The 12171-nt window shown below is 36.0% G+C and overlaps 1 protein-coding gene across 2 annotated transcripts in view; it reads right to left on the bottom strand.

Annotated features, from left to right (window-relative positions):
- The window catches only part of TFEC (transcription factor EC), a 117094-nt gene extending 105172 nt beyond the window's left edge, over nucleotides 1-11922 (bottom strand). For both annotated transcript variants that reach the window (XM_081800220.1, XM_081800221.1), the window contains exon 1: nucleotides 11443-11922. In XM_081800220.1, coding sequence (XP_081656346.1) covers nucleotides 11443-11640 — 198 coding nt within the window. In that variant the 5' untranslated portion in view covers nucleotides 11641-11922. The remainder of the gene's footprint in view (nucleotides 1-11442) is intronic.
- Between the last annotated feature and the right edge of the window lie 249 nt (nucleotides 11923-12171).

Genomic DNA, 12171 nt, shown 5'->3' with positions numbered 1-12171 from the left:
TCTAGAACCCTCAGTTTGTTTCTCAGAGTCCATAGTCTCTCATGGTTCGTCTCCCCCTCCAATTTCCCCCCCTTCATTGACATATGATATTGAACATCTTTCCATACACTTAATTGACATCTGTATATCTTCTTTAGTGAGGTATCTGCTCAGATCTTTTGCCCAATTTTTAATTGGGTCATTTTTTAATTGTTTTATGAGTTTTTGAGTTTTTAAAATTATGTTTGTTAGTTGAAGCAAAAATTATAATGCCATCTGATGTGAGCTCAAAGTACGTAGAAAAAAAATTAAGAAAATTATATTTTAAAAGTTGGCAGGGTAAAAGGACCAAAATGGAAGTCAACTTTACAGTTGTAAAGTTGCTGCTTTGAATAAAGTACATACTTCACTCAAAGCAATAAAAATGTCAATTCTAGCAGATTTTGACACATGTAGATTGTGACAGTAAATATATGTATACTCTAATACCTAGAGCAATCACTAAAAATGATATATTGACATATACTCAAAAACATTGTAAATAAGTCAAATGGAACTCTAAAAAAAAAACCTTTCAGTAATCCAAAGGAAGGAAAGGAAAACAGATGAATAAGAAACAGAGGAAACAAATAGAAAACAAATAAAATACAAGACTTATCTACTAACTTACTAATAATTGCATTAATTTTAACTGTTTCAGCTAAATCAATTAAAAGAAAAACAGGATGGATAAAAAACATGATCAAATTATATGTTGTCCATAAGAAACATTTTTTATTTCAAAAAAATGATATAAACAGATTGAAAGGATTATAAAAGATAAACCATGCAAACCTTAATTAAAAAAAAAAAAGCTCTTTCAGTATCATGTAAAATAAACTTCCGAGAAGAAATTTATCAGCAACAAAGAAGAATATTACATAATAATAAAAGGGTTACTCTACCAAGAAGACATAATGATCCCACATGTGTATACACCAAGCAACAGAGCATCAAAATACATGAAACAAGAACTGATAGAACTGAAAGGAAACATAGACAAACCTACAGTTTTAACTGGGATTTCAACACTCCATAACTGTTAAATTAAATTTGTAACTTAAAATTTACAAAAAAGAAATCTTAGGCCCAGATGTTTTCGATGATGGAATCTGCCAAACATTAAATAAGAACTGACATCAACCCTACATAATCTTTTCCAGAAAATAGGAGAGGAACTAACATTTTCCAACTCATTGATGAGGTCAGTGTTATCCTAATATCAAAGTCACACAAAAGCAATACAAAAAAGGAAAAAAAGAAAACTACAGGCCAATATCTTTCATGGGCTTAAATGCAAAAATCTTCCACAACATATTAGCAAATTGAATAAACAGAGTATATACAACAATGTATAAACGGAGTTCTTAAACATGACGTGAAAACACAACCCATAAAAGAAATAATTAATAAATTGGATGCTATCCAAATTAAAAATATTTGCTCTTATGAAAATGAAAGGTCTTATTAAAAAGATAAAAAGACAAACTATAGGCTGGGAGAAAATATTTGCAAGCTACATACTTGACAAAGGACTTGTATCTAAAATATATAAAAAGAGGAATTAGTTTTACTGATCTTTACCTTATTTACACATTTCTCTTGTAGATTTACGGAATTTAGCACAATATTGCAGTAATGGCGGTACCGTTAAGTTCCTGCACGCAATATAGCAACAAGATGTCATAGATTGTTACAGTTAAAGCACCCACAAAAATCATACCTTTCTGTATCTGCTCTATTTTATAGTCTGCTCCCACATTGACTCTGGGCTTAGCATGAGTCTGGCCCAATGGGACAGCATGCAAGCAGAAGTATAAAATAATTTCTACATTAAGGCTGGTCCCTTTCTTCTTGCTTTTAGAACTCTGCAACATAGGAAGAAGCCAACTTATCCTACTAGAGATAAATGGTCCAGCAGACGGCCAGTACCAAAACCAGACTTTTGAGTAAGGCTGTGTTACACCATCCATCCCCAGATAGTATGCCAATGGAACAGCAAAAATAAGAGAACCGCTAAAATGAACCCAGTCCATACTGCTAGCCTAGAGAATCATAAAGAGGTAAAAGTTGTTTTAAGTCACTAATTCTCATGTTAGTAGGTATTTCAAAATACAACTCATACCAAGTGTTTAAATCTTACTCAAACATAAACTTAAGTAAATGGGTTGTTGATTCAATTATGTAATTGAGTAGTTTAATTTTAATTCTAATTTTATAAACCTTTCACAATTATACCATCCTAATTTTTCCAGTCTGAGGTTGTTCATGGTGTTCTGAGGATCACTAAAGAGGGTAACACCACCAATGTAGATGGTTTGGGGAAACTGAATTAGGTATGAATTTATTCAGAACCTACCTTGCGTATTGTATTTTTAATTTGCCAGTAATGATTCTGGCTCTAAATTCTGCTTGCCTTTTTAATATCAAATGGCTAAAAATCAACAAATTCAGAGTTTACTCAGAACGAATACTTATATTCAGAGATTCAAATCTTGAACCATTATGGACTGTGAACCATTTTTCTTATCATCTGTTGGAAATAGTTTAAAGAAGAAGAAACAATTGCCAAACATGGGGATCAGCACTCTTAAAAGATTAAAATGTTCATCTGTCATTGTAATTTTGCCAAATAATAAGTTATTAGGAGTAATTTGTGGAATTTACTATTCAAGCAATTTATTTAGGTCAAACAATCTGGTAAGCACATTAATATGAAAAACATCGCTTTTTTTCAACATCTTAGCTACAATAAACTTAAAATATGCCAATCTTCATGCTTTAGGGCATAATTTGGTTACCAGCTGGGGTCAGGAAGAAATTTTCCCCATAGTGTAGTATTGCCAATTACCATAGGTGTAGAGAGAACAAGAGAAAGAGTCAGGGGGTTACAGGGCCCTCTAAAGCATCTGGTATTGGATGCTCTCTGAGTGAGAATTCAGGATAAGATGAAACATTCAATTGTTCCTGTATGTCAATTTTGATATTCCTATGAGCTGCCAATATGACCCTGCAGCCACAAGGGAAGGATTTCCTACAGAACAGATGTCACTTACAGTATTATGTGGGCTATCTATCTCAACAAATAATTGCTTGGCACTTCTGCCCTATGGCAAGGGTCTGAAAATATGTTAGGGTGGGAACACACCATACAAGCAGATGGGCATAGATAAAAGAAAGAGCAAGAGCATACTGAGTCTGAAATGCCTGTGTAAAAGCCAGATGGGGTACTGAAGCAGATGTCTTTCCTTATCTTCAGTGACTACGGCCCAAGATCAGAATTTTCCGATTATTAGTTATTTGGAGGTCCTATTCTAAAATTTCTTTAGATGAGTATGTGTTACACAAGGCTCTAATTTATTAAAACAAAGAAACCTTACCGTTTTTTATGTAAAATGTGATTTCCATTTGAAATGAATTCATTTTTGCTTAAGGCCTGAAATGAATGTGAGACTCTCAACACCAATGCCTCCTACTTCCACCTCTCCCCCCACCCCCCAAAAAAAAAGAAAAAGAAGAAAAGTAGGCTGGGATAAGAGGACAGACACAAAGACTGACAGTGAATGACAAAGTACAATTGAGATGGGACTTGCCTGAGAGACAGCAAGAGAGGGAAAAAATTTCTTTTAAAATATCAGTAAGAGAATCAAAGAAAGCAAGATCCTTTTTCTGATAAAAGGGGAGAAGTTAATAACAGTGAAAGGAGGCAATTGCAATCTGCTCCAACTGTAATGGAAGAAAAGAAGATGAAGGTAGAATTAGAAAGTAACCATTTTAAGTAAGTTTAACATATATGTACCTTTCACACTTTACACAATTCAAGGATTAAATTTCTTAAAATATTTAAACTATTTGCCCCAATAGCAGACCTGATTGACTACATAAATAATTGGCTGAAGAAAGAGGAGGAGTGTTTTTGTTCACAAGAACCAGCGAAGGAATTTTTACTTTTAAAATAGCATTGATTGCAGAAAAAAGCTTGGGGGTGGAGATGGGGGACAATAATGAATATATTGTAAATTATTAAAAGACATTAGATGATATCCCAGAAATAGAAAATGCTTGAGGGTGTTATTGATACATTTCTATGGCTGTAATTGGACACAAGTAGTAAGTGCTTTGAAAATTTTCTAGACCAAAATAATTTGGCCATTCAGCTATGTCTGAAAACTGTGATTGAACGGAACATTTGTTCATGCATTGGAGTAGATCCAAAGATGATTCTTAAGGAAAATTCTAAGCTTTGCTGCTAGTAACCCTTTTTGTGTATTTTAAATCTTAAGAAATGTATTTTTTATCATAAAATGTTAAACCTACCACATTCCTCTGTTTTCAAAGTTTAATATTCCATTCTCAATTGTTAATATGGAAAAACAGGATACAGGGTACTTATTGGAGCATATAATCTCAAATTTGCTTCTAGCTATAGTCCAGCTGAGAAAAATATAATGTAGGGGAAATTGCCTAAAGATCACTCATTCACTCTTATGAGTACTCAAAGCAAGAAAGGTAAGAGGAGTAAGCATACATCCCCGCTCTGAGCAACTTGAGGAGGTTGAACTTTATCTGAAAGGGAATGGAAAGCCACTGAAGAGCTTTTGTTGGTGAGTTTGCTTATTTGGGAAAAGGATACTACAGTCATATTTACTTGGTGAAAGATCCTTGGGGATACATGGTGGCAAAAGTTTGGATGGGAACCAGACAGAAAGCAAGGACATCAATAGGGAGCATTGTAGTTAAATACATGAGAAATGATAATAACCTTGACTAGGGTAATGGCAACAGTAGAGAGGAAAGTGGGTAGATTTGAGAATGATTTATGAGGCAGATTCAAGAGTATGAGAGAGAGTCAAAAAGAATTTACAGTAACAGAGAGAAGATGAAAAGATGAGCCCAGTTTTAAGGCTTGAGCAAATGCATAAATAAGTATTCCGGTTATGAAGTACAAAACACTGAACAACGAGCAGGGTGTCTGTTTTGTTTCATTTGAGAAGGCACCAGGAGACACTAGATTACTAATCTAGTTTGGGCCGTATTGAATTTGAAAAGGCCTCTAGGTAGAAGAGGCTGGATATTTGGATGTCAGTTCAGAGGAGGTCAGTGCTAACTCTCGTAGGTTAGGGCATTTACATTTATTGAAGCCATGATAATGTATTAATTTGCCTGCAGATAGTGTGAGAAGCCATCCCCTCAAAAAAAAATTATCCCCAAATCAGAGTTTTAAGGAAAATCCTTTATTAAACAAATACTTTGTAAGTACCTACTCTATTCTAGTCCCCAGAGCTACATCTACAAGATAGACAAGATCCATTCTCCCATGCAGCTTACATTTTCAATGGTTAAGCCAAGCAATCAGTAAACATATAAACAATGCCAAAAGCCCCAAAATGATATGATTAATTATTTTCAGATACTTTGAAAAGCTGTGTAGAAAATAAAACAGCATATGGTGAGAACAAGTGCCTAGAATGTGGTGGAACAATTTTAAGGGAGGGTGACAAGATGGAGCATGTGTAGGAAAGCAGGAGGGAATGTCTGGAGCCCCAAGGGCATAGATGGTCTCTGATGGACAAAGGAAAAGTGTTGTAACTAGGAGCCAAACAAGAATAGGAAAATGGAAAGCTAGTTTTCTCTCCGCTAGCAAGTGAAAAGAGGATCTGCCGAAACTGCTGCTTACACAGTGTGTAATCAGACTGGAGAGGTCTCAGAAAAGTTGTAGACAGGCAATCCCTTCAACCTAAACAGGAGAAAGTTGAAAGGAAAGCCAGAGAGATTGGGAACCATTGAATCGAGGGAACTAAAATAATTCACAGAACACCAAGACACCTCCTTAAATCTTGAACGGAATCTCTTCACTTGTATAGGTATAGATTATTATTAAAAATGTAATTTGGAGTTGAAATATATACTATTTCTGCTTTTCTCAGTTATTTGTGTTTGAGATTTCACCCACAGGGTCAGGTAGCACAGACAGATATCATTATTCATCTATTGGAAGCTAATAGAAATAATTAGTATGTATATATCTGGACTTACATATTTTAAAAATAATTGAAAATGAAGATAGTTGTGTTGTTACTAAAAATTCAAAAAACAAAGTTGTATGTTGAGTACGTGTTATTTTAAAACTTTAATGAGTTTCTTTTTGGTCATTCCCCATGATGCAGTTTCAAGTAACCATGAGAAATTTGAAGAGGTGACTGTTAGTCAAAATAATTTAATCAAAGCCTCAAAAAAAGAGACATACAAGGAAAAACTGAAAATGAACAACAGTCTTCACGTTTATGGAGGAAGATTATAAAGTTAAAGGTGACCAGTTTTCTATGTTTCAAGATAAGTAAAAGGAAATTATGCTAAAATTATAGGCCATTCATAGTGAAGAAGAACATTAATATTATAACATCTTTGGATGCCACAATATATTACCCAAAAGGTTGTATAATTCTCTCTGCTTCATTACCTAAAATCAAGACAGCTCCTGAAAAGCAGGTATTGATTAATATGAATCACAGTGCCAGACTGTCTTATACTTGAAGACTGTAGGAAACAGATAAGTCCCACTCTTGTACCCCTTGGCTTCAGTGATCCATTTTCCTCCATTAGTAAACTCTTGGGCTATAAAGCTATTTCACAGGGTATTAGATGCTACGAGTCTCAGATGTATAATAATGAATAATGTATTATTCAGAAAACACAATGGGGATTAGGTGACTTCTTTAGGCTTCTTGATTATGAAGATGATCATAACTTGGATGAACTTAGCCTAAGCCGCTGTTACCATTTCAGTTCATCCATCACTTGGTATCAGATAGTAGCAGCTACATTTGCTCATGTCTGAACCACACATTCCTCATATTTAGAACAAATGGAACTTTGGGGGGGGGAATCTTTATTATGATTAAAAAAAACTTTTTATAGCAATGTGTAGTTGTCATTTTATGTTTTTTAGCTCTATAGTCTCTGTACTTTCCCTTTATCAACACTAGAGGCAGAGGGATTTTTAAAGTATGTAAGTGGTAATATACAGGACACTTGACATAATTTCTTTTTTAAGTCTGAGTTTAATTTTTTTTAAAGCAAGGGTTGTTAAAAAGTCTTTGAAATAGATAACTTCAAAAGGTTTTTCAGCATAAATGGAAATGAGATTTATCTGGAGGAGATAACCAAATTCTACAGGTTACTTGACAAATTTAGAACATCCAAAGTACAACTAGAAAATTGGAGGCATGGAATGTTTAGCAGTTGATTCTGTGATTGGGTTTTTTTTTAATTGCCTTTCTTGTTCTGTAAGTTTTATCCCAATATTAGGATTAATATCCTTGATACACACCTCTTGTATATTTTCCTTTCTGTATTCCAACTCCCTGCCCCTTTGCTCATGGCCCTAGAGAAAAAGGTGGATGTCAACACTGGAAAAAGGAAATGTAGAAAGTTCCTAACAGGCCAAGGAGAAGTAATATGTTTCCTCTGGGGGAAAAAAAATTTGTAGAAAGAAGACAAAGGGAAACAACAAGACAGACATGAGGGTCCTAATTCCCTGTTCTGGAGGAAACTCATTAGTGTGTATGCGCTGGGGAGTTTGGAAAAGGACAGAAACCCCAGCAGGGAGAAGACAGAACATGAACAAGAGGAGCCTTTGGTATGTTTTCCATTTAGAACTCTGATAGTGTTGAGTGACCTCAGCATATCAGAAATGGTGACTTGACAAATAATCCTTCAGGCCTCCAGTGGTTAAGGGGTGGCATGAGGAGGTCCAGCCTGGGCTCTGTGGTTGAGGTTCAAGGTCTACCGGCATTGACCATTGATGCTGCCTCAGCCAGGAGGACAGGCCATGAATCCCGTTCACCACAGACCTAGCAGTGGAAGCCAACAGGAAGCCTGGTCAGAGGACACATAGACACATAAGCTCTACCTCATACCCATGACAGACAGCGTTTGCCAAAAAGAGACAGATTTAACCTGAAAGCAAACACTTTAAACTGAAAGGTTTGAAATACATTTAACTAGAAAGTTAAATTTTTATCCCATTATCCTCTCCCCAATTAGCCATCTCCTCTTTCCCATCTCTTATCCCCTACCATCCCCCGGTAAGATATGAGTATTGGAAGGGCAGTGGGGAATTCAAGAAAAGTGTGAAATTATTATAGAAAAGAAAGAGACTACATTTTTCTCATAATTTTTATCCCCTCTACATGTTATCAACAAAATGAAATTAGATACTTCCAGAGGATAGAGCTTCCCACGTAGAGTCTGTTTATTAACATTCTAACACAGGGGTGGCACATGATTGTGCTCAGAAAGAAATGTTCCATTTTAAAGAAGATGCCTATTTTACATACTCTAAAACAGCCAAATTTCATTCTTCAAAATAAATTAATAAGTATTTATTGAAACTTATATTACAATGTGTTAAGAAATTTCATAATACAATGGGGCACCTGGGTGGCACAATCAGTTGAGCTTCTGACTTTTGGTTTCAGCTCCAGAGGAGATCTTGAGGTTATGAGATTAAACCTCAAGTGGGGCTCCGTTCTCAGAGTGGAGTCTGCTTAAGACTTCCTCTCCCAGGGCACCTGGGTGGCTCAGATGGTTAAGCGTCTGCCTTCGGCTCAGGTCATGATCCCAGGGTCCTGGGATCGAGTCCCACATTGGGCTCCCTGCTCCTTGGGAGCCTGCTTCTCCCTCTGCCTCTCTCTCTCTCTCTCTCTGTCTCTCATGAATAAATAAATAAAATCTTTAAAAAAAAAAAAAGACTTCCTCTCCCACTACCCTTCCCCGCCTAAAAAAATGTTCATAACAAACTTGGCATTACTTTAGCTTAATGGGTAAAATTAGAGAAAACCTTTCCACCCTGCAGATATAATTTAATAGATCTAATGAGTTAGGGGTGTTACTGGTAGAAAATTAACCAAGGCAATGAGAACAGGTATCATAATGGCCTGTGTTGAGAGCCACAAATTGGGACTACTGCCTAATAGTTTCCTGGAGGGCATGTCTGTAGAGTACCCCCCACCCAATTCAAATAACACACTATCGCATCCATCTGTACCTACGGTCGCAGAAGTGAACACCTGACCGGTAAAAACGGAGCACAGCACTCATCATCACCTTAATGACCAGACCAAGGGATGGAACTGTGATCCCAGGCAAGTCTTAATCTGAAATTTTTCACACTGGACCTAGGTAAACACAAGCCAGCATTTTCCTAGGTGGCAAGTTGTAAGAATGTGAGCCTGGAGGGAATGAAGCTTACATGGTTTGCTGCTAGGAGGAGCCGGTCTGAGAACAAAGACAGTATGCAGGGAAAAGCACAGTTGGGAGATAAACACATTCTTAACATATTTGAAGTCCTGGTTCCAGTCACCCCTGGTATCAGCTGTCCTTCCTAGGAATAGAAACCAACAAATTGTCTTGGTGGCTCACTCTGCTTCCAAATGGGCTATTCTTACTGGAAATCATCTGAGTTCTCACTCATAAACCTAGTAAGAAAGTGATAAACTCCAACTAGGTAGACAAATATTAAGTGCCAACATTGCCATTTTTGCTAATTGTATAATTTTGAACTAATTTCTTAAAATCTCTGAGCCTCAGCTCAGTGTCTGCAAAATGGGGCTTACAACTACTCTACTGAGTTATTAAGAAATTAGGACTAATGTACACGAATTGCTCAGCATGATGGCTCTCCCACAGCACTTGCTTAAAAAGTGCTAAAATTTTATTGTTTTGATAATGAGGATGTGAGGAGGAGGAGGAGGATGACCCTAAGAAGACAAAAGTTATAGCACTCAATCTTAGGTGATTTTTCCATGAAAAGCACGCCTACTTAGGAAGACAGAGGGGTGGGGGTGGGGGCTTGGGCAAAATGAGTAAAGGTAAGTAGAAAATAACAGGCTTCCAGTTATGGAATGAATAAGTCACAGGGATAAAAGTTACAGCAGAGGGAATATAGTCAATGATGTGATAATAGCATTGAATGGTGACAGATGGCAGCTACACTTGTGGGGAACACAGCGTAACATACAGACGTGCTGAGTCACTACGCCCTACACCTGAAACTAATGTAACACTGTGTGGCAACTATATTTCAATTTAAAAAATTAAAGATTAAAAACATTTTTAAAAAGCATTCCTGCCTAAACAACATTTTAGTAATTAAAGTTAGAAGGACTTAAAAAACATGTAATAAAGTCAGAAATAATTATAAACAAAAGATACACATGACCTTAAGGAGCAATGATTTTTGAAAGCTTAATTTACAATAAATAAGCAATTGTGCTTGAAAGTTTACAAGAGGTTAATGGAATGGTCTTCTTTTTAAGAATAGGCTTAAGAGGAAAGCTAAAGCAAATATGATTGATATAGCTCTTCCCTGAAAATGGATGTAGCAATACTTTTAGGGCCAACTCAAATGCCTCACAATAATAAAGCCTTCCATGACATCACCGAACCCTTGTACAATTACTATGTACCACATGCATGGTACAGTCTTTCTTTTAATGTATTTATTTATCCTTCTACATTACAAAATCTTCATAGTAAGGTCTTTTTCACATTTATATCTTACAATTATAGATCAAGAACTTGGTCAAAGGCTCAAAATACAGTGTTGAAATTAAACTGAATTCTAGATGTACTCTGGGAGGCAGAAAAAAAATGGATTCTAATCTTGCCTCTGTCATCTACTAGGTGTGTTCCCTTGAATAGGTCCCTAGCCTTAGGATCATATACTCATTGTGCTGGTCTTCAAAGTTATGTTCTCTAACCTACTCCCCTGCAAAAATCCCATCTAAAATACATTCGCTACCTTTACACACCAAAACGGACCCTCTACAAAAGGAAATCTTCAATCAAACTCCATAACCACTTTTGGCATAATTATTATCTCTCAAACTGAACAATTCAACAAAGCGATGTTTTAAAAGGCCCAGTATCATAGAATCAGCAATGCAGACTCAGAATTCTAACTCAAAGACGTCACGCTTTCTATATACCACACCACTTACTTGTGTTCTAGAAGTCTCAGAATGCTTTTAAAAGGCTTTTCACTCTTAATAATTTTTCTGTTCATAAGGCACACCTCACTGACTGGTTTGGATAGTCAAATGAGATGATATGAAACTCCTTTGTAATGTATAAAAGTCTCCAAAATATCACCTGGTGTTATTATCATGATGATGATGTTGATAATGATGATGATATGGAAGAGAAAACTGTGTACTTTGGATGTTTTGTCGCTCTGATACTTATATCCTTTTAAATGAGCCACTTACTGGGAGCTGGGAGAAGGCTCTGGATTTTTATTATTTGCTCTTCAACTTTTGAGTAAAATTAAAATGTATGGATTTCAGTGGTGATATTTACTTAGAAATTATGGCTATATATATATATTATACATATTATACACACACATATACAGATATATACCTTAGAAAAGGATGGTAATTGACTTGAAGAAATTTCTGGTCTTACTGGGAAAAGTCTCTGAAACATTGGTTTGTATGAAAATTGCATGTGGAACTGTGTATGCTGGGCCCTGGCCTCCTGGCTGAGATGAAGTCTCCTCTCCTTTTCTCCTAACTGTTCTTTCTGTTGAAACTGGAGTCCGGTTAGAGCTTGTAACATATTTGTGTCTTCTTTTCTTCTCACTATTAATGGATTTGAAAAAAAGGAGCTCTGCAAAAAACATGCAAAAATTATTTTCTTTTATCACCGAAGATTACATATTGTGAGATAAATCTAGTAAATGATAGGGGAAGCATGTGAAATAGAAAAACAAACTCATCCTTTAATGGTTATGGTTCACCCATAAAGATCCAATTCTTAATGCTCAAGTCTAAAAAAAATAAAAGATGAGAAGAAACAGTTGGCATCCAGCTAACAATTGTGTTTGGAGATTTGTGCCTGACTTTGTTATTCTGAGCAAAGCCAGGTACCAGCCTCTTGGGATTATGTACAAAGGCAAGAAAAAAAGTGGACATGTACAAACCTCAAAGGTGACTGCTGGGTTAATAAAACAGTCTGTTTTCTGTTCACCCACTCTTGCTCTCAGTGTGCAAGTATATTAAAATCTGTCAAAAGGAAAACCATTCGCTGTGCAAAAATAATTCAGCTACAAGTCACAATTTCCAACTGATGGAGTGCCTTAGTGCATTT

The sequence above is a fragment of the Leptonychotes weddellii genome, chromosome 12 (assembly GCF_054177405.1).
Source record: "Leptonychotes weddellii isolate Sample4059 chromosome 12, ASM5417740v2, whole genome shotgun sequence".
NCBI lineage: Eukaryota > Metazoa > Chordata > Mammalia > Carnivora > Phocidae > Leptonychotes > Leptonychotes weddellii.
This window is presented reverse-complemented; position numbering and strand designations above follow the sequence as displayed.